Consider the following 23,930-nt stretch of genomic DNA (forward strand, 5'->3'; position numbering starts at 1 on the left):
TTAATGTTCCTTCTGCAGCTGATACGTACAGTAAAGAACATTCAGACATCACTAGCCTACCCTATTCCTCTCTGTCTTGAAAATGTGGTGGGATAATTGATCCTGGCAGTAACCCCATGTTACCTGCAGGCACATACTGCAGATTTCAAGTTGGAAATTTAACTAGTGATGTGCTCTTTTGCTTAAAATTTAAATCCTACTTGGAAATCTACTTCTTGATACTGTTATAAACCTGGACCAGACTGCTGAATTTATGTTGCAATCTGGCTACAGACTCATAGTTTTACTTTTTACAATTTGACAAAGTGTTAGATTCAGGTACTTACTAAGAGAATAAGGCCAGAAGGTTCCATGATTTTGAACAAACAACCGTAAGTTTTGCCATACAGAATTATGAAAGTAAATCAATCTACAATATCTATACAATTTATATTCCAATATCCAGAATTAATATGGAGTAAAAATGGGTAACAGTCAAACGGTTGTCAAAAACCCCACAGGGTAAATCAAATAGCAAACGCACTCCAGACAGATTCCATGGATTCCTCTGAAAATCTCCATCTGTTAGTTACAAGTTAGATGTTGGTCATCATATCTCATTAAAACTTCACAACAGATTTCAATTCTTCTCTTCCAAAGATCTAGCTCCAGAGCTCCCTCAAATGTCACTTCACCATGGACTGTCTCAATGATACTCATGTTCTGTTGGTGTACCTTCCTCTCCTGGGTCTATGTTGCTCTGGATTCTGAAAACTGCGCTGTAGCTTTTCACAGACAGCTAACTTCACTAAGCCAGTACTTCCCTGTTTGTTTTATTCTTGAGCTCTAATCTTGATCAGCTTGTGAACCGTTCACTCCACACACTCTGTGCACTGAAGTATGAATTGCTTGCCAGTTTCTTTTGAACCCTGCATGCCTATCAGGATGTTTCTAAACTCTAACTCCAATGCCTGGCTGTACCTACAGCCACCCCACACTTCTCCTGCTATAACCACTGCCCTTGTTCCTAGGCAGAATTGAATTTACCAGCCATGAGATCTCAACTATAGCAAAATCTTGTAAATATTTGTTCCCCGAATGTTACAACATTCACAGCTTGCTGGCTCACACAGGAAAAACTGCATGCAATGACAAGAGGACTTAATAATAGTACAGACTCTAATACTTTTTCTCATATCCTAGGTTACACTCATCCAGAGCATTTTTCTTGGGATAGATATTTAGAAGAAACTGGATCTTCTGCTGCTCCTGCTCGTGCATTTAAAGTTGTAAGTGACATGGCTTTAATATTTACTAGAGTTGTTCAAAGTAATTTGAAGAAGAGTTTTACATATTCAATTTTGCCTTAATGCTTGTACAATAATTTTGAAGTTTCACACGTAGTCAGACCTTGTCTCCTTGTGTTTCAGCGTCCTCCACATGGTTTCCAGAGAAATATGAAGCTGGAAGCTGTAGACAGACGCAATCCAGTGCTGATTCGTGTAGCTACAATTGTAGACGTTGATGAGCACAAGTTAAAGGTAGTCCAAAGGCTTTTACTCAGGAATAACTGCCTCTTTTAACTGTAGGTTTGTAGTAAGATAATTGCAATATTCAACATTACAAACATGTTTTGTGTCAATCTTGCCACATCATTCCTTTCCTATTTCTTACTTCTTGCAAAGAAAAGACTTGCATTTATATCTCACTATGCATGATTCCAAGACATCTAAAAGTGTTTTCTGCCAAATGAAACACTTGTTTTAAGCATGGTCACCGTTAATATGTGAAGAAAGAGTGAGAAAGTAGCTAAGATTGGTTACTTTGGATTCGGGAAACAGTAGATTAGATCAGATTCTGCTGAAGAATTTCCTAATTAAATTTGTTGGTCTCACTTCAATGCCACAATCACATGAAAATCTTAATTGAAAAACTGCACGTGATAAGAAAGCTTTAAGTCCAGTGTGTGCCCAGTAATGGTTACTGGTTACTCTGGGAGCGGTCTCATCAGTTCCCTCCAAATTTCATTGCCAGCCATTGTGGAGGATTATTATGGGAAAGTCATCTTGACTATATGGAGCATTTTTGCTACTCGCCTGAATCAGTGTGGTGTGAAAAGTAAATCTGCCCAAGCTTTTGTGCGTTATTAAACTGTGTCAGGAATTTTTTTTTGAAAATCCTCAATGGTGGGGGAAGAATGTGGGCAGAGTGCAGTTTTAGGCCCTTCCTGGACTCATTTGTGGGCTCAATAATTTCATAATCCTGTGGTTCTGAAATGTTCCATCAGTTTACTTTCAATCATCAGCAAAATGATCAACAGTGCTACCAAGAAGGAAATTTCTCCACTGGTTGGAGCTAGCAAGATGAAAGTTGGTTTTGGTTTTTGGAGGGTGATCATTTCAGCCCAAGAGTTTGGTAGTGTCTTGGGCCTAACTGTCTTCAACTGCTTCATCAATGACCTTCCCTCCATCATAGGATCAGGAATGGGGATGTCAGTGATAGTGCAGAGTGTGCAGTTTCTTTCCTGATACTTCAGGCACTGAAGGATTTTGTTTCTGCATGTATCAAAACCTGGACAGTGTTGGCTGACAAATGCAACACTGTCCATGTCACATGAGTGTCAGAAGAAAATGTAAACCTTTCCCTTTCACTTTCACAGGCATTATTATCGCTGAATGCACTACCAGAACATCCTAGGAGATTATCATTGGCTAAGAATTTAACTCAATTAGCCATACGGATGGCTACAAGAGTAAATTAAACACTGGGGATAAAGTGGCAAGAAATACTTCTCCTGTCTTCTCAATGCATCTTTTCACCATCTACATGGCAAAAGTTAGCAGTGTGATAGAATAATCTCTACTTACCTGGAGGAGTACCAAACACTCCCTTCAAGCCAAAACAGCTTGCTTGCTTGGTATCTCATCCAACACTTAAACAATCCCCCCCACCACAGTTGCAAAGTGAAAGAATATGTATCATCTACAAGATGCACCGCAGTAACTTAACCAAAATTCCATAGACAGCATCTTTCTAACCCAGAACCTTGACCATTTAGAATGACAAGTGTAGTAGACACATAGCAACATCCACCACCTATGAGTTCTCCTGTAAGCCACCATCCTGACATGGAACTGTATCGCTGAACTTCCTTATCGTCTGTTCAAAATTTTAGAACTTCTTTCGTAACAGCACTGCACCGGATAGATTTCAAAAAAGGTGGCTTACTGTTTTCTCAAAGGGCAATAGGAAGCATAGCATATGCTGACCTTTCCAGTGACATTCAAACTCGTGAATCAATAAAGAAAATTTCAAAAGAATTAATTTCCATTTAAATTTTATATCATTATGTTATTTTCCTACGCAGATCTATTTTGATGGATCAACCTCTGCCTACAGTTACTGGGTAGATACTGATAATCCAGACATACATCCTGCAGGGTGGTGTGCCAGAACAGGACATTATCTCCAGCCAGCAATTAGTGAGTACAGTAAATTTTCTTCCCTTCAACTCCAATTATCAAAATTCTTAATATTAATATTAATTTCAAGGTATAAACTAACAACTAATAGTTGTTTAGATTTCTTTTATTTCACAAGACATCGTATACATATTATTGCAGATCCAGGTGTCATACATAATTTTAAGGTTTACCTGCAACTTAGTCTGCACCTGTTTATAAGGGGATCTGTAGTGCTGAGGTATTCAGTAAAGATTAAAACAATATTTATTTCTATACAGGCTGTAAATCTGCATTCATTCTGATTTAGGAATTTCAATGCAGCAGACAACTTATCCAATCATTCTGTGAGTTGTACACACATGGAAAGCAATGCAGGTTTAATGAATAAAATATTCAGAGTTCTCTAAGGTATCACTGTGTCTGAAAATCAACATCCACATTTGGAAAAGAGTTGATCAGGAACTTTTCCATTTATTTTATAGAACTGTCAGATTCTTCAACTGAACCTGGGCAAAGAGGATGCCCAGCTCCAGGGTGGAAAGCTGTTAGTCATGCAAAAAGTTCCAAATACACCACCCATCATCGGTGAGTACCTGTTGGGGTGGTACAGTGGCTCAGTGGTTAACATTGCTGCCTCATAGTGGTCGGGACCTGGGTTTGATTCCAGCTTTGGGCACCTGTCTGTGTGGAGTTTGCACATTCACACCATGTCTGCACTAACTGAGCCTCCCATGAAGGAATCTCCTTCTTAACTTCTCCTCTTGCCTGAGACATGTTGATGCATAGGTTAAACCACCATTACTCATCTCTATCTAGTGAGAGAGCAGCTGTGTGGTCTGGTGAGTCTGCAGCAACTTTACTTTAACTTTTTACTTATATGAACAGCTTTTAAAAATTAAAATTCATTATAGTGTAAGCATGGGGAGAATCTCATAGGGATCTGAGGGATGTTAGGCCGACCCAGTATTGTAAGTCAGTGGCAGTCTCCAATAACAGTCCAGGGGATTGGCACATTCAAGAGTTTGCTCAGGATGATTCCAATCAGGTGCTCCATCCCTCTGCAGGCTGGGGACATGGACAGGGTCTGCCCTGTGGCTCCATAGCGGCCAGTTCGGGAGGTAGGGCTCATGCTGTCAGAGAAGTTTACAACTTCCAGTCAGGAATCATGACTCTTCTTGCTCGGCGATGTCTGTATAGGTCGTTCAAGGGGGTCGGGTCTATTAGAGAAACTAAGGGCAAAGGGAGTTGCTGAGGGGGCAATGGGTTGCGTCAAGGGTGGCCATTGCTGCAGGAATGAGATTCAGCAAATTAGTCTTTGGGACTGGGCCTATAGGCTGTGGGTAATGGAGGATTACTGTTGTGAGGGAGCCAGAGGGGCAACAAAACCTGCAATGGGGAATGTGGTAAAGCATGACTGGACTAGGGATAATGTGGGAGGAAGATCACCCTGAGTCAGGAGCACCCGGGCTTCAAGGAGGGGGGAGCACTGTATGACCACACTTGTCATGGTCACCGCGAATGCTGGGAGCTGGAGTTGGGGGGATGTGTTCAGGTGCAGGCACATGAAATTTGGCAGGGATCTGGGTGGGTGTGAAGACTGTGGATTTACTGGGAAGGGCTGCCTGGAAGGGCATTTGGATATGGATGCACACCGACACCTTCAGGAGGAGGCAGGAATCCACTGGCCAAGGAGCATTCATTGACACTTTTGAAGTTGAAACTGCATAGTAGGGAAGAAAATGGCTGCATCACACTTGGAATGGACTGAGTAAGTGACAACCGGTGATGGAGGGGTCTGCAGCACTGACTGATGCTGGGAAGTACTGCACATAGACCTATAATTTGTACATGACACAGACCTGTGGGGCGCCTATTCCCTGACCATCTAAACACATTGCTCCCTCTCTGTATGGCACCTCACAGCACAGACATTGCTGGACAACTCATTGACAGCTACACTTCTGGGCAAAAGAGGCCAGAAATAAATGGGGAGATAGCATAAGGAGCACCAAAGTTGTCAGCGTGACCCAAAGCCAATATGCATTGTTCATCTTCCTTCTCCATGAAGCTGTAGACTGTCAGCGTAGACCTCCATCCATGGAACATCGTCTGTAGCCGTGAAGTGAGGCTGATGGTGTCACAATGCCATTCGGTCCTACACAGGGGGGCTAACAACCAGATATATGGTTAAAGGACAGGCATTTCAACAAAAATTGAGAATTTTTTATAAGCTATTATAACCTGAACCATAAAAATGCCTTCAGTAAGTCTTCTTCCTTCTGTGCCTCTGGCTATGTCTTAGCCTACTGCCTCACTCTGCAGTAGGGCTGGAGGGAGCCAGCTCAATATTGGAGTCATTGGCTCTGAAGGTTTGGTCAGTCGATACTGGGGCTACTTTTTTAAAAATTCATTCACTGGATGAGGGCGTCGCTGGCTAGGCCAGCATTTATTGCCCATCCCTAATTGCTCAGAGGGCAGTTAAGAATCTCAAGTCACGTGTCAGCCAGACCAGGTAAGGATGACAGATGTGACATTAGTGAACCAGATGGGTTTTACTAACAATCAACAATGGATTTGTGGTCATCATTAGACTCTTAATTTCAGATTTTTATTGAATCAAACGTCACCATCTACCATGGCAGGATTTGAACCTGATCCCCAGAATATTATCGTGGTCTCTGGATTAACAGTCCGGTGATAATATGACTAGGCCGATGCCTTGCCTTGTGTCTGAATGGGCCATATAGGCCAAGGGACTTTTAACCCCCTTGGCATGAGCCTCAAAGTGTTCAGAGGGGGCCAGGCAGGATGGATGTGGAGGGCCAGGCCACCTCTGGAGTGTCCTGAGAGAAGACTTCTAAAGGAGCTGTGTGGAGTTCCTCCTCTGGTTGGGTACTTCCCAGCACTGTCCTGTCTCCATGTGAGGATGGGGCACCTACCGTGTGTACCAGGTGCCCATTCACCCAGTCGTGTGTGTGTGTGTGCACGCACGCGCGCGCATCACAGTCTCGCAGACTCTGAATGTGTTGGGCCTGGCTGTGTCCATACAGGTAGTCGGAGGATTACATGACATGCTGCATTGATGCAGCTTTTGGGCAGTAGGGGGCAGTATGTCCACATAGCTGTTTGTCAGTCCTGATCCTCCCTGTGCAGATGGATGAAGTCCCTGATTGCCAACATTACAGGGCCCTATCCTGCCTGGCACTTTGCAGGAGCAGGTCCACAGGGATCCTCCAAGTGCCAGAGGCCTGGCGCCTTTTTTCTTTGGCCAGCTGTGGAGCTGACAGAGATTATGGAGGTGCTCATCAGATTGTGGACCTAAACTCTTGAAGCCTAACGTTGCCACTGAGGTGCCAGCATCTAGGCTGGTGTGGGCTGCAGGAAGTATATTTGCCAATGCTTCCTCTGCAGCCTCGCTAACCTTGTCCTCGGAGGTCAAGGAGGTAGATTCTGGGGGAGCCGGAGCTTTCTCCACAGTGGTGGTGTCAATGCTGGCTGTACCTGCGAGACACAAGACAGAGAGGGCGTCACGGCCCGTGGTTAGCAGTGGTGTGCAGTGAAATGGCACTGCCAGCAGAGTTAATGTGAGAATTGCAGTGTAATGAAGAGTGGTACATACTGTGTTAGTGGGATACGGATGTCTCTGCATTGACGCAGCAATGGTCCAGCCTTCTGTGCGGACCAGGATTCTCTTCTCATAGGAGCAGAGGAGCTGAACGTCAGGCAGCCTCCACTTCCCCCACTTATGCTTGAATTGATCCATATGAAGTAAACTGTAACATACAGGAGGCTTTGAAACCAGGTTCAATCCCTAAGTGTTAAACCAACAAGCAGATTATAGTGCAATTGAAGTATTTTATGAATTTACTCACATCTTTAATTCTGGTTTTATCCTATTTTATCAACAGAACCCAGGCAGGTAAAACTTGCCAGGTAGGCAGCTTTTGAAATTGTGCACCAATCCTGAACTTTAATCTGCTCTTTCTGATCCTCAAACTGGGTGGGGTCCTTCTACAAATGAAATCATTTGACCTTGAAACGGTTGCTTGATTGGGGAGGTTTTTGTGGCTTTTCTGCCAGGGTGATGACAGCATAAAGAAGATCCAGTAGTACTCTTGATATGCAGTGGTAGTGTCTCTACCTCTGGGCCAGAAGGCCCAGGTTCAAGTCCCATTTTCTCCAGTGATGTGTTACCATTGTCCTGGACAGGTTAATTAAAAATGTCTAACGAGGTTGGATAAGATACGAAATCAAATAACGATGCATAATTAAATTTAGGCCTGTCTTTCATCGCTCCTCCCTGAATACGAAACCCTCTCCATGAGTACTAACTTGTTTCAGGCTGGTAGGTGAGGTCTAGGTATTAATTGTTTAGAGGGCATGGCAGAAACATTTGTTACCAGTTAGATTCAGTAGGTATTTTACAAAGTGCAGGAAGACCAGTGACAATTTGTAAGCCAAAATTGAAACCACATTGCAGTTCCACATGCTGGTTAAGCCCAAGGATTTGTGTGTTATTATGTTATTCCAAGTCCAAGACAGAAACCACTACACATTAGGATAAAGTGGAAGTATCAATGTGACTTGTAACACTTGGAAGCTCCTCTCCTCCCGATATACATTAAAGACCAAGAGTGATTGCAGGAGGCAATATGGTTAAAAACACAAAGAAGGAATGATGTGTAATTATGGTTCTCACGTCTGGCAAATTCTCAATTCCGGATTCTTGGATCTCTTTGTGAGATGACAGGAGACAGAGCTATGTTCCTGTATGCTTGCTACATGTAGAGTTATCCTACCCAGTCACCAGATTTTAATGGGTGTGAGCAATGTGTTTTTACAAAGTTTAAAGGCCAAATCTTACGATTCTTTTGGCTTGGTACGAGTTATGTCAAGTATCTTGAAGGGATTCTTATCATGAGGCCCAGTGAGATTTGTTGCCGAATCTTACCAAACACGCCTCATTGAATACCTACCGCAGCCCCATGGTGCCCCTAATATCCAATTCTGGACCCATCTCACATTCTCACAACAATTCAACACGCAATGGATATCAGCCAAACAAAAACATCTTTTGCATCCACGCCATTTTCAAAAGCCTGTAGTGTTCCCAGACAAGTACTGTCAGTCTGGAGCTGGCTTGCGTAAGTCTTGACATTTGCCCTGGACATGGCAGACGGGGGGAATTGATGCCCTGCTCTGCAGGCAGTGGCCTGGAGGTCCGGTTGGACGGGCTGATGCAAGGAGCAGCAGTTTGAATCTGTGACACCAGACCATTCTAGTCTGTCTGATGTTCCCCCTCCCTGCCTGCTCACCACCCACCCCACAACCACCACCACCACCTCAACAATGTTTGAGAAGTCTCAGCCGTCTGGAGGAATGCCCAGCAATGCAGGAGGACTGTCAATGTCCTTCTCCACATTGTCAGTGTAAGCGCCACCATTTTCTCTTCAGTAGCTCACATGAACACTACCTTTGCAACTGTTCCCATCTCTCACCAAGGCTCATGCTACACCACTCTCACTATTATCTGTGACACCTTCCTGACTCATTCTCAGCCACCACTAACCCTGCATGCTGTCTGTGCTGTCCTGCTCACTTGCTTGGCGCACATCCCCACCTTGCCTCTCTCTCATTCCATTATGAAAACAGCTCACAGCAGGGCAGAAGACAGCCCTCATGTGCAAAGGATCTTCATTCTGACTGCCCTGATTGGCTGATTGAATGTATCAAGCCCCTGGACTAGTATCAGAGGCAGCCCTTGACCTACATTTTATTTCAACCAAAACTTAGCAAAAAAAAGTGCATGTTGGCAAAACAGATTGAAAAGGTATTTTGGATCATTCACGAAAACTTTAAAGAGAGAAGAAAGACTGAGAGAGACCAAAGTGTTTATCCAACACCATTTCATATTTGTATGGTGCATTTAACCTAAAATTTTCGTTGCAGCCTCAAATTGTGACACTAAACCACATAAGCAAGTATTACATCATTGGCGAAAAGCATGGAGAATGAGTTAAGTTTTAAGGAGTGCCTTGAATAAGTACGGTATAATGAGAAAAAGAAGTAGAGAGGCAGAAAGGTGCTGAGTGGGAGTTGCAGAGTAATGAGGCTGAGAAATTGAAGGCATGGCCACCATTGGTGAAGTAACTAAGATTATGATTGCTCAAAGGACAGAACACAGGACAGAAAATAACGAACTGCAGAAAATGACTAAAAGATTAATCAGGAGAAAGAAATTAAAGTGAGAGAGGAAGCTAACTAGAAACATAAAAAATGCAGAGCAGGAGTTTCTACAGGCATTTAAATAGGTAAAGTGAAAGTAGACTTTGAAAGGGTGCAAATGGGGAGTTAATTGCAGATATAAGGAAATACAGATGAAATGGAGAGATAACAGGGTGTAGAGCTGGATGAACACAGCAGGCCAAGCAGCATCAGAGGAGCAGGAAAGCTAACGTTTCAGGTCTGGACCCTTTTCTGAAGAAGGGTCCAGACCCGAAATGTCAGCTTTCCTACTCCTCTGATGCTGCTTGGCCTGCTATGTTCATCCAGCTCTACACCTTGTTATCTCAGATTGTCCAGCATCGGCAGTTCCTACTATCTCTGCACAGATGAGATGAACATGTATTTTCCAGTTGTCTTCATTTTAGTTGATGTGGAGGTGCCATTGTTGGCCTGGCTTTGCCTGACAAAGGAGCAGCGCTAGAAAAGCTTGCAATTTTGAAAAACCTGTTAAACTATTAACTGGTATCGTGTGACTTCTGCCCTTCATCACAGATGCTATAAAAAGTACTCCAGCAATAGGTGTAAATGAGGTGGAAAGGAGAGAGGAACCTGGTGAAATTACAATCACCAGAGAAGTGATACTGAGCAAACTGATGGAGCTATGGGCTAACTAATCCTCAGATGCTGGTAGATTTTACCTTAGAGTCTTAAAAGAGATGGCTAGTGAAGTAGTAGACGTACTGACATTCAATTTCCAAAATTCACTGGGTTGTGGAAAGTTTCCATCAGTCTGAGGAGTACCAAGTGTAACCCTTCTATTCAGGAAGGGAACGAGGCAGAAAACATGAAACAATAGGCCATTTAGGTTGATATCTGTCATAGAAAAAGTGTTAGAAATGTTCATTGAGGGGAGTTAGTAGGGCATTTAGAAACCTCAAGGTAAACAACAAGAGTCGAGCATGATTTTGGGAAAGAGAAATCATATTCAACCAAATTATTGGAATTCTTTCAACAAATAACATGTGCTCTGGATAAAGGAGAACCTGTGAATGTATTACACCCAAGTTTCCACTTACCTCCCAGGGATGAGAAGGGTACGCCTGTAAGAAAGCATGCATCTGAACTGCAGATAAAGAGAGGCCATGACTCAAGGTCTTTCACTTCGCTTCCAAGGTGAGAAGGGTCCGATGTGTGAGGGATCACACATCTGGGACCCAAATAAATTGAGGCCAAGGTTCTGAGCCTCTCTCTTTTACCTCTCGGAGGCAGGAAGAGTTGGACCTACAAGAGAGCACACGTCTAGGGCTACAGATAAAGAGAGTTTGAGGTTCAGGGCCTTTCAGTTCCTTCAGAGGGACAAGAAGAGTCAGCTCTGTGAAAGAGCATGTATCTGTGGAGCTCTGCTGAGTTTGTAAAAAATGTCTAAAAATAACAGCACAGGAAAGACATGAGTTGTTTGGTTGTTCAGCAGCTGCATTAGGGACGGTGTTTCAACTCCATAATTTTGAAAAACATTGAAATTCTAAACTAATATAGGCAAGTTAGCAACTTACAGGCACAGGAGAGAGAGCTAATTTGTGAGTGATGGGTGAGCTGCGAAGAATTTCTGTTTTCTACTAAGCTCCAGCTTATTGTTAATACTACCAAGTAAGGTTAAAATAAGTAAAATAAAAGTCAACTAAAGCTAAGGTTATGTATTATAGTTGGTGTATGTTATGCTGGGACAGTATCTCTTTAAGAGGTAAATCACATGACCACTGAAGCACACACTATGAGTCATCAGCCAAGTTCACAGGCTTGCACAAATTCATCTTGTATTTTTACAGAGTACGCATCTACAGATTTGAAATAACTCCACAGAGTCTTTTATCACGTCAGCAAGCCACCCTTTAGTAATATGTGCTTAGTACTTGATATTGGTCCGGCTTCCTCAGAGCCAGCTCTCAGAGTGAACAGAACGCCTGACCCTCCTGTTCTTATCTGTCAGCCAGGGCTCCCTGATGGGACCAAATTAACACCCCCAATCAGGGAACTCATATTATGTGAGGTCCACCTGGCTGATCTCGTTACAATCATTACATCACTCCCCGTCTATGTCCAGGGATGTAGGCCTGTTCTTTCTCTTAGGGCATTTGCACACTGCGTTCAGTTCCTCTGACTCTGCCAGTATCTGGCAGCCACCTTTGTTTGGGACAATGACTCTTGCTCCCCATAATAAAATGCCTTCCTCTATGGTGATCTGGTCTCGCCGGGTCCAGAAAGGTTTCAATTCTGGTAGTGATGGCCCTTTCATTTCCCCCATTGTCATCAGCTGTTTTAGTTTTGCCAGGACGGGATCTTTTTGTGTCCACTGCTCACTATTGTCAGCGGTGACTGAAACGGTGTCCAGAAAGTTTAAAACCACAACGGACTCTTCCAGTGGTGGCACCGCTGATGGTGGGAGTGCCAGTGGGAGGCAGCTGGAGGTATCTACATTTGCTACTTGGCCACCTGGACAATGTTCGAAGTTGTGATTGTACGCACTTAGAATGAGAGCCCACCGCTGACCTCAACCTGAAGCTATGGACAGCACAGCCTTGTCCTCTGTGAGTAGCCTTAGGAGGGGTTTGTAGTGTTACTATTATAAATTTACATCTGTAAAGGTATTGGTGGAACTTTCTCACACCAAAGATGACCGCCAAACTTTCCTTCTCTGTTTGTGCTCTGCATCAGTCAAAATTCAGGAAGCATATGCTATTGGGCATTCCTCCCCATTAGGCCATCTGTGATCCAGCAGTATTCTGATACCATATGGGAAGGCATCACATGTTAGCACCAGACCTTGCTTGGGATCATACTGTGCTAACACCTTAGATGGTGATAGCTGCTTTGTCACTTCCCTAAAGGCTATGTCTTGGTTACGAGACCGTTTCCAAGGCTGACCCTTTTTCAATAGCAGATGTAAGGGAGCCAGAATGAAGGCCAGGTTACATATGAACTTTCCGTAATAGTTCGTCAATCTAAATACAGACACGGGAACCAGGGCACCTTTGATTGCTCTCACTTTATCTTCTAATAGGTGTAACGTGGTCTTGTCATCTCTATAGCCCAAGTAGGCCACTTGGTGTGCCTGGAACACATTTTTTCCTTCTAAGGCATACGCTCGCTTTGGAGAAACGTCTAAGTGCCCTTTATTGATCTTCCCTGTTATTAGCATGTCATCCAGATAAATGGCGAACTGGGGTAGACCTTGTAAAATGTTCTCTGCGGTTTGCTGAAAAATGGCACAGGCTGATGTTAGCCCAAGAGGTAGTCTGTTTTATTGGTACTAACCCTTTTTGGGTATTAGTTGTAGCGTACTTTGGGAATCCTCATCTAATCGCAATTGCAGGTACACATGGCTCATGTCCAGCTTCGTGAAGGACAGTATTCCTACCAGTTTTGTGTATGAGTCCTCTGTGCGAGGGATTGGGTACTTATCCAGCTGAGTGAAATGGTTTACTGCCTGTTTAAAATACCCACAACGACGAACTGACCCTTCGGGCTTCACAATTGGTATGACCAGCGCTGCTTATTCTGCAAACTGTACTGGTTTGATGATTCCTTTCCTTTCCAGCCTCCTGATTTCTGCCTGTACTTTTGCATGTAAGGCAAATGGCACTGGATAGGCCTTGCAAAATCCTGGTCAATATGCAAGGTGGCCTTTGTTCCTTTATTAGTCCTTAAACCTTCCTGAAAAAATTCTGGGTATTTAATTAGGACTTCACTCCGGTAGCCATTTTCTAAGAATTGATTTGGCTTAAGCAAAAGGTAAGTGTTCAATTACATTACTCAGTGTAATCTATGGACTGCCCAGTAGTGGGAAGGATGTAGATGAAGGACGTTGCAAAGAGGCGTAAACAAGACGGAGTGGTTATGATGGTAGACTTTAATAGCTACTCAAAACACTTGCAGTCACATCTTCATGAAGTACTTGCAAAATTGTGATAGAATTTCATAGATATCTAAATCTCTAGTGAACTATCCACTGAGGCTCACAATTTATATTGGGCACAGGGCATTAGGTGAATGGGACTTGATGCAAGTCAGGACAGGTGTTTTAGGTGACCACAGCTTTATGAAGGGGAAACTATGGGACACCAGCCTTGTGTCCATTGAAATAATCAATCTGGAGATGCCAAAGGTACAAATGGAAGCTTTTATGTATTGAATTTACAATTACAATGTATATTCATTTATATTCAACTTAATTGCAGATTTCCGTGGTTATTGTTAATAATGTCAAAACACTGATACATCATGAACATTCTGAAGGACAAAATTCACCTGAATTTCAGTGAAAGAGATACATTAGATTTTCATGTTCATACTAACAGCCTTCTTGAATTTTGATTTTCATCAATGTTACCTATGCTAAGACTTACTGCAGTAGATTTCTGCAATGTATTGAGTGAATCTGTTTTGTGCACATTATTGTCTCAGGAAGTGCCCAACTCCTGGTTGTGATGGCTCGGGGCATGTTACTGGGAAGTTCACTGCTCATCATCGTCTATCAGGCTGCCCATTAGCTGAACGGAACCAAGCACGGATGAAGATAGAGATGTCAGATGCAGAAGGATCTTCCAGAAAAAGAAATCTATTGTCCTTTGGTCGAAGAAAGAAATCAAGACATCATGGGAGGTAATAATGGTAAATGCCATAATGTTTGATTAAAATAAACATCAAACCACGGCAAAGTAGTTTGATTATTGATTGGTGTTTATAATGGTTAGATAACTTCTTCACTCCCACATTTTTTATTTTTCCGAATTTTTCTTTTTAAGGCCATCACAATTTCTTAGCTAGGACAGCTAGAAAGTATCCAGCAGCTGTTAGGCAGTTTGCAAAAGTGACTTCTACTAGCTGTTGGCTGGTTCCCAGCTATTCTTTGGTAACTCCCGTGCTAATTCGGAATTTGAAATGTTTCCAAGTGACATAATGAAAGATCTTATTCTTAAACTTATGACCAATCATATTATGAGACACTACTGTTCGTACTGTTTCACCACTAGTTTTTGAATGACAATATAGTTTAGTTTTGCAATGATGAGCAATAAAATGCATGAGAATGTTTCTTCCTAACAAAATACTAGGTAAAGTTGTCCTCAAATTCCAATGTGCAGCAATAGTTTAAATACATCCATGATAATTTCTTTGTTTAATAATTTGAATTAAAGGTTTAGTAATTCAGTAGAAGTGTTTACTAGGAATGCTCAGATATACTTATCTCAGTGTCAGATACCTTCAAGAAAAGGCAAAGTTATATTGTTCAGACATTTTATTTTTATACTTTAGGAAAGATCTTCACATTATTAAATGTTTGAACTATAAGGAGAAATTTCTCATATCTGATCTCTGTGTAATTTTTGGTCTGCATTACACTATTTGTTGTACAGATACAGATCGCCAACACATGCCTTTTGAACACTGATGCATTTTGGCATAGCACTATACTAAAGGTAAACATATTCTGCACAGGAACATAGTCAAACTCAGGAATAACATAACAAACATTAAAGTGTATCATAACAATAAAGTTATTGAGGGAAAAAAAACAGCAATTTACTCGAGAGTACCACGTCAAATTCTTGCCAATAATGAGCTGGAAAAAAATGCCAGATATGTAAATTTGGTCTTACTTTATAGACATATTTAACATCACAAGAACTAAAAACATCCATACTGGCAAGCAGCACATTGTAGCACTTGAGTGCCAAAGGGAAACTGTACACTGTACTGTGATCTTTTTCTGTATTTTGTTTTGGTAAGCACTGATTTTTTGATAGTTCTGATTTTTGTGACTCACCTTGTGGTAGTATGACTTCAGATAATTTCTTTCAGCTAATGACGAGGATTTTGTCTACTTTCCCCAATTACTCTGCAGTGACACACAGAAGTACATGCAAAAGGCTGATAAAAAAAATTGATCTGAAGTGCACTAGATGTCGAAGCAGGGTAAATTTGAACAACAGCTTAATATCTGTCTTTAGATATCTACTTTTTCATTTTTTTTTCCAGGATTGGTCGTCCACCTAAGTATCATAAGATTCAACAAGAGGAATTAAAAGTCAGCTTTCAGAGTGAGTGAACATGCAGGTCTCTTTGCAAGATGAGTTATTTCTGGCAGCCATGGATGCTTCATATATTTAATCTTTGCTTTAGTAAAAAAATCCATTTTTCCTGCTTGAAACTTCAGCAAAAGTCTGCTTATAAGGGGTGAAATTCAATCAGCAAAAGTTACTAAACAAACAGTTAATGTTCTTATACTGCATTTCACTCTGTTATTGGTACACAGGCATTCATCCATTTAAAACAAAAAAAGCATACACAGTAAGGCATTCTGAAAGCATAAAATATTTGTAAGTGAAGTTGATCATTCTGAACCCAATAGCTTCTGAACTCTATAATTACACTTTTAGAAGTTTCTTTTCTTCTTCTCTGTAAGTAAACTTCACTTCTACTTTTGAGTCTTTTGCGAAATGAAATGGAACAAATGGAGCTCAGCTTCTGTAAATTGCTTCAATAATTCAGCTAAAGAATGTGTATAAACAACCTTTAACTATTATCTTTACTCAGCAGCCAAAACTGTTCTGAATTTTTAAATTTGTTTTGCCATTTTGACGTGTTTTCATCCTCTTTCTTTAAGGCAAAGACTGATGCTAGGATATGGTTCCAAGCGTACCAATGGTGCAAATGTTAAACAGTCTGAGTATCTGTCTTAACTGTGCTGGAAGGCTGTTTAACATGCTGATCATTACTCTTGCCTCATACCTGGTGCCCACATTGGAGGTAGAAGTTCATCTCCATTTTACACAGTTTTCAGGGACAAAATTGGCATTCTAATCACAAATTCCACATGACAAATGTGACAGCCACAGCACACTTTAAGGCAGTCCTTGGGCTGGATTTAATTCCCTTCTCGAGTGTAGGCTATGGAAGTGAGGGGAGACTGAGACTGAAGAGTTATTGACATTCTGTGAGGCAGGACATCAACATTGAAAGACAAAGTTAATATGACAGTAGGCAAAAAGCTGCACAATTGTCATGGAGTTCTGTTGGGTCTTCTGAAAATAGCCACATTAGGGTTGTGATAACAAGGTGTAGAGCTGGATGAACACAGCAGGCCAAGCAGCATCAGAGGAGCAGGAAAGCTGACGTTTCAGGCTAGACCCTTCTTAGAAAATCCTCCTATGATGCTGCTTGGCCTGCTATGTTCATCCAGCTCTACACCTTGTTATCTCAGATTCTCCAGCATCTGCAGTTCCTACTATCTCTGACACATTAGGGTTGTTCCAGCTTTGCAGGAGATAGGTAAGGCCACTTCCATTAAGTTCAGCCTTTTATGTGATTTCTTCCAGGTTGTAACAGGTGACATCAATGAAACCAGTTAAGTTTGTTATCCATATGACCATCAAGCAGATGGCAATTCAGTTTTTGCAAAGAGCCAGCAACACATCATTACCTTTCAAATGCAGCTTGGTGATCAGAAGGACTGAACTGTCAGGTTGCTGCATTGCTAGTTTCCCCAGGTGCAAGGCATCATTGACTGTGTTTTCTGTTCATATCAAAAGCCAGGAATGGGTTCCACTCTCCGAATATTCATCTACACTTAACCAAGGAAGTCAAAGATAGTATCAACTTGAAAGAGAAAAAGTACAAAGTGGCAAAAATTAGTGGTAAGCCAGAGGATTGGGAAAGTTTAAAAAGCCAACAAAAATGGCCAAAAGAATAACAAAAAAGGGAGAAAATGAGCTCTGAGGGCAAAGTATCAGGTAGCATGAAAATGGAAAGTAAGAGCTTCTTTAAATATCTGAAAAGAAAGAGAGGGGCCAAAGAGGGCATTTGAAAATGAGGCTGGGAAATAATAATGGGGAACCAGGAAATGGCAGTGGAGTTGTGTAAATACTTTGGATCAGTCCTCATTGTGGTAGTAGCATTCCAAATGTATTAAATAATCAAGGGGCTATAAGGAAGGGACAGAGAGCAGAATCAACTGCGATAACTATCAGTTATCTAGAAAAAGTATTAGGAATGTGAATGGAGCCAAAGGCCAATAAGTAATCTGGATCTAATGGATTGCATCCTGAGATTTTAAAGGAAATAGCTACAGATATAATTCATTTACTGGAGTAATATTGCAACAATCCATAGATTCTGGAAAAGTCCCACAGAATTAGACAACTGCCACTTTAACACCCTTATTCAAAAAGGGAGGGAGACAAAAAGACAGGTCATTTGGCTTAACATCTGTCATTTGCAAAATTTTAGAGTCTATTAAAATGATATAATAGTAGAGCATTTAGAAATACATTATCAAGTAAAATCAGCATTACTTCATGAAGGAGAAGTCATATCTGAAAAAAAAATAGAGTTCTTAGAGGAAGTAGCAGGCAGAATAGATAAAGGGGGACCAGTTGATGTAATATACTTGGATTTCCAAAAGTTATGCAGTAATGTATTGCACATAGGGTTAATTAATACAATAAGAGCCCATGGTGTTAGGCATAGTATATGAGCACGTATAGAATATTGACTACCTAATACAACACCAGTAAGTTGGAATAAAGGGGTGATTTTCAGAAACAGGGATCAGTGCTGTTGCCACAATTATTTACAATTCATGTCTTAATGATGTGGATGAGGGAAGTGAATGTACTATCACCAAGTTTACAGATGACACAAAAATACGTGGGAAGTCAAGTGGTAGGGATTACACAAACAGCACAGAGGGGTAAAGACAGGCTACAAAAGCGGGTGAAACTTGGCAAATGGAATATAATGTGGAAAAAACTGGCAGAAATAATAGAGGCGCTGGATTTTATTTACATGGGGAAAGACTGCAGAAAGCTGCAGCACTGAGTAATTTGTGGGTCTTTGTGCATGAATCACAAAAAAAACTAGCATCCGAGTTCGGTTGATAATAAGGAATGAAAACGGAATGTTGGCCTCTATTTCAATATGAACAGAGTATAAAAATAGGGAGGTTTTACTAAAACCAGACAAGGCACTAGTCAGATCACACCTAGAATACTATGACCAGTTTTAGGTCTTTATCCAATGAAAGATATACTGGTATTAGATGCAGAGACATCACAGTATGGAGCTGGAGAAGGTCCTGACCCGAAACATCAGCTTTCCTGCTCCTCTGATGCTGCGTGGCCTGCTGTGTTCCTACAGCTCCACACTGTGTTGTCTCTGTCTCCAGCATCTGCAGTTCTTGCTATCTCTGGTATTAGATGCAGTCCAGAAAGGCTCACTTGGCTGATCTTGGAGTAGAGAGATTTTCTTATGAGGAAAGAATGAGTGTATTGGTTTTGTACTCATTAAAGTTTACACGAATTAAAGGAAATAGCTACAGATGTAGTTCTTATTGAAAAATATAAGATTCTTTGGGGCTGTTCCCCCTAACAGAAGAGTCTAGGACTATAAGGCACAATATAAGGGTGAGAAGGAGGTTTTTTTTTTATCTGTGGGAGTCGTGAATCTGGGGAATTCTTTACTACAGAGAGATGTCAAGGTTGAGTGTTAAGTTTATTCAAGGCTGAAGTTGCCTTTTAATCCTTAAGGAAATTAAGGGTTATGGGAATAAGACAGGAAAGTGGAATTGAGGATTGAGATCAGCCATGATATTATTGAGTGGCAGAACAGACTCAACGGACCAAATGGCCTATTTCTTCTCCTCTGTCTTATGGTCATATGGCATTTAATAAATTCATGACACTTTCCACAGTGTTTTGACAGTTCCTGTTGATACTTTTGGTACTCCCCTCAGTCAGGTCCTTTCAATACTTTTGACTGCTCCATATGACAGTTCTCTTCATGATTCCAAAGAGCTTCCAAAGGAGTAGGCCATATGAACAGAATGGATGCATTTTAAGGGAAGTTAAGATGGGCAACCTTTGGGTTCCTACTGATAGAATGAGATGAGGAATGGTGTCAGAAGGCTGTTATAGGGCTTTTTCACTATATGGACTGATTGATTCTGTACACACCTTTATTTTTAAATACCACACACCAATTGTTTAATTAATGGTCAGTTATAGAAGTTACATAATTTGTTTTAAAAAATAACAAAATTAACCTTGAAATAAGCAAATACATTTTAAAGATATTTTAGAGAATTAAAATGTATCATTACAGCCTTAGTGTTTTTCTAACGCTATATTTCTAGACATTCCAAAAGATGGTATGCACCAAGACTTGCATCAATCAGTCTTTATGTCTGCCATGTCCCCACATCCAGCTCGTTCATTGTCCTTATGCTGGGAACAACATTGTAAGCTGCTTCCAGGCGTAGCTGGTATTAGTGCCAGCAGAGTGGCCAAATGGACTATTGAAGAGGTAAGAAGAGGAGGAAAAGTGGTGGAAATGCAGCAGTTTATTAATGTATTTTTTAAGTCCTTTTGAATGCTGGGAATGTTCTGAAGTAAAGCTGCATGACCATACTGTCAATTTATTTACAGTCTGTTTCGCTGAGAGCAAACTATGACCGGAACTAAAATTGGAAAAGAGAATCTCGGCAGTCTGTCATTGTCTAAATGTAGATTTGTTTCCAAAATGTACAAAACATTTTTAGTGCTGCAAACATTTTTAGTCCTGCAAACATTGTTTTGCTTGGCTTTTGATTAAACTTATTTGGCACTATATATGACTACTTGTTCCAGATTGTTCTGTAATTAATTTGACATTATTTGCCTGATATAACTTGATTATGAGCAAATATTTATTTTAAAACAAAACATTCAGTCAATCTGGTGGTTTATTGATAAAACTGTGTAATCTAGTGCTGAAACAGATGAGAAAATCCATGAAGAATAAGACATTCTATGTTCTCATTTTCAATACTAGACAATGTACAAGCATTAAAGGAAAGTAGTTTGAACACACACAGACACACACACACACACACACACACATAGATGCACACAGACACACACACACACATAGATGCACACAGACACACACACACATAGATGCACACAGACACACACACACACAGACACACACACACATATGACTCACCAACATCGTCTCCAGCATAATTAAGGATGGACATAAATGCTTGCTCAGCCAATGATACCCACATTCCATGATGAAATTAAACAAAAAGCACTGAATGGTTGTTGGTGTATGTGAAGACATATTGCAGTCCTCACCTTCATGGGAAGGACAGCAAAGATGGAAGAAATCTGTGCATTGAGCGGGAAGCAGCACTGTAACATTCACTGTTATGGGAGGTGATGGCCTAGCAGTACTATTGCAGGACAGTTAATCCAGATACCCAGGTAATGTTCTGGATCTGGGTTGGAATCCCACAGTGGCAGATGGTGGAATTTGAATTAAATAACAAAAATGGGCTAATGGTAACCATAAATCCATTATCACTTGTTGGAAAAACCGATGTGGTTTTTCCTTTAGGGAAGGAAACTGCTGTCTTTGCCTGGTCTGGCCTACGTATGACTCCAGACCCATAGCAATATGGTTGACCCTTAACTGCCCTCTGGGCAATTAGGGATGTGCAATGAATGTTGGGCTAGCCAGTGGCACCCTCATCCCATGAATGAATTTAAGAAATATATAATTGGGCAAAAGGCTCGCAACGGTCTCATCTGCAAAATGGTGTGGCTAAACCATCTGAGATGCCTCGGATAGATGTGCTGTCACCAATCCTCCTTCTTGGTATTTATCTCAGCTACTGTAACCAAGTGGGGAAGGATGCCCACACAAAGTCATTGGCAGATTAATCCTGAAAGCAGCTAACCAGAGTGTTTTCCTGTCTATGTGGTATATGTTGGATCAGTTATTCTCATGCTAATTCATTGTAGCTAATAAAATTCACTCTAGTATTGAGCCTGATATCTCACAAGACGTAATCGTTAATCTTTAAGGTAATGTAACTAGATAATAAATGTCCCCTAATTCTTGCCTCACTACAAGAGGAAACATCCTTTCCATGTCCACCTTGTCCAAACAATTTAGGACCTTATAAACTTCAAACAGATCAAATACGTACAAATTTAAAGAACATTTGGAGATTGCTAATCTCACTAAACATTTTCAATCTTTCCTCAGTTAAATAGTTCCAATAATTTCTGTATTTTTGTTAACTGAGAAAATGCCTATTATAGTAGATGAAAGGAACCAATAGTGCATATTTTGTCATTTAATATATTCTTGTTGCTACAATAATGTTATTTATTTATTATAGGTGGGAAACTTTGTCCAGACACTCACTGGCTGTGAGCAACAGGCAAAGCTCTTCAAAGAAGAGGTAGGATCAAGTTACCTCATACCCCTAATAGTTTTTGTATTATATTGTGTTGTTTTATTACGACTCTGAGATTGTGCCATAATATACGAGCCTGTACAGACTTAATATGCTTGGCTGAAATTCCTCTTTCTGCTTCTTAAACCTTAGTACAATTCCAAGCAACTGTATTATCCTGCCCACACAAAGTCATTGGCAGATTAATCCTGAAAGCAGCTAACCAGAGTGTTTTCCTGTCTAAGTGGTATATGTTGGATCAGTTATTCTCATGCTAATTCATTGTAGCTAATAAAATTCACTCTAGTTAATAACTGTATTAATACCCCATTGCACAATTTCAAGATGATTGTTTTCTTTAAGCAGCGAAAACAGAATATTTTTTTCAAACTTATTCTTCGGGATATTTCTCAGAAATCAGTCATGTGAAATGCCATTTTCATTTCTGTACCTTGAACTGTGTTGATGGACTCCTACATTTTTATCTTGCAGTCAATTGATGGGGAGGCTTTTCTCCTTCTAACACAAGTGGATATCGTGAAGATCATGAGCATTAAACTTGGTCCAGCATTAAAGATTTATAACTCAATTCTTATGTTCAAAAGTGCAGATGATACTTCGACATGACATTCCTATAAATTTAAGTGTAATGTAATCTTGTAGAAACAACAAGAAACTTCTCCTGAAGTACTGAGAATTGTGCTTTGTTCATAATTTCTGTTTCTTTTACATTGGTAAATTAGTGTAAGATGGGCAAGAATATTGATTAAAACAAATTACATTGTAGTTGTCAGTAAGTATGTGGAGTTCCAGACATTGCTTGATTTACCTCAAAGTCTGTGATAGAATATTTGGATTATATTTCCATTTATGAAATTCAGTGATCTGTTATGTGGAAATATATTGGATTTTATTGTGATGATTGGCATTTGTAATGTAATGAAACATGACTACTTTTCTAATAAAAGTTGTGGAAACACTACTGTACGAATAGATACATTTAAATTATATTTGGATGCATTTAAATTATGTTTGGTTTTGAATCATTGAACAAATAATGGATTAATTTAATGACAGGTGACTTGTCTAAGAAAAATGTGATGTATTTTGTAGCACATATGTTTAAAAGGCAGTTACACAGGGCCTTAAATGAAGAATGTAGCTTTTCCAATTATTTATGAGCTTAAATTTGGTATTCCACTAAAAGTATTTTGCCATGTTGAGATAGAGTGAAAAGCTGAATAAAACTGCATTTTTTAATATCATCCCCTCCCCTTACATGTGAAATTTGCATATTATAATATTATGGGACTGTAACCTTGTTGTAATTACTTACTTGCGAGCTTGATAGAACAAAGAAATGTCCAATGAATTTAGTAAGTATTTATCTAATATTACTGCAAGTTACTTCGAAACAATACTTTTGTTTCTGTGGGTGATCTACTTTGATTCCCATACTAAGCCACATGCATATATTTTTACTGGAGCCATTTGGAAAACCATTTTATCATTTTTAAAAATACATGAAGACATTTGGGCTACTGTGTTCATTCATTTTAGCTACTGGAAAGACTACCTGAATAGGTTAAACAGTTATGAATAAATGATTTTACTTAGACAACTTGCTTTGATAATTACATCTTAAAATGTCACTTTGGAACATATGCTTTAATTTTTTTTCAAAAGTTAAAATTGCAAAGGATATTAAAGAAAAAAATGCAAGTGGTGCTTTCTTTAAAAATCAGATACAAAATTGTAAAAGATTGTCGTGAAATCATGAATAAACCAATTATGAACATGTTCACAATTTATGCTCAACCAGGGCAGAGAGGAAGGCTTCCTTCTTGGTTTCCTTATTTGTGTTCCTGGGATTTTTTTTACCCACTCAATTCATGCTGTACATCAGCACACCCACCATGGTGTTCATAATAATTTATGATAATTTATATTTGAAAAGTATAATTATCATGCCATGATTT

General features: G+C 40.3%; 1 protein-coding gene across 1 annotated transcript in view; it reads left to right on the top strand.

Moving 5' to 3' along the window:
* Positions 1 to 22,700, top strand: part of l3mbtl1 (L3MBTL histone methyl-lysine binding protein 1) — a 74,900-nt gene extending 52,200 nt beyond the window's left edge. The window contains exons 14-22 of the mRNA XM_020527221.2: positions 1,183 to 1,268; positions 1,410 to 1,520; positions 3,347 to 3,461; positions 3,926 to 4,028; positions 14,130 to 14,327; positions 15,705 to 15,766; positions 19,858 to 20,027; positions 21,895 to 21,957; positions 22,444 to 22,700. Of these exons, the coding sequence (XP_020382810.1) occupies positions 1,183 to 1,268; positions 1,410 to 1,520; positions 3,347 to 3,461; positions 3,926 to 4,028; positions 14,130 to 14,327; positions 15,705 to 15,766; positions 19,858 to 20,027; positions 21,895 to 21,957; positions 22,444 to 22,578 (1,043 nt within the window). The 3' untranslated portion in view covers positions 22,579 to 22,700. The remainder of the gene's footprint in view (positions 1 to 1,182; positions 1,269 to 1,409; positions 1,521 to 3,346; positions 3,462 to 3,925; positions 4,029 to 14,129; positions 14,328 to 15,704; positions 15,767 to 19,857; positions 20,028 to 21,894; positions 21,958 to 22,443) is intronic.
* Positions 22,701 to 23,930: the final 1,230 nt, after the last annotated feature.

Source organism: Rhincodon typus, chromosome 19 (genome assembly GCF_021869965.1).
Source record: "Rhincodon typus isolate 14 chromosome 19, sRhiTyp1.1, whole genome shotgun sequence".
Lineage (NCBI taxonomy): Eukaryota > Metazoa > Chordata > Chondrichthyes > Orectolobiformes > Rhincodontidae > Rhincodon > Rhincodon typus.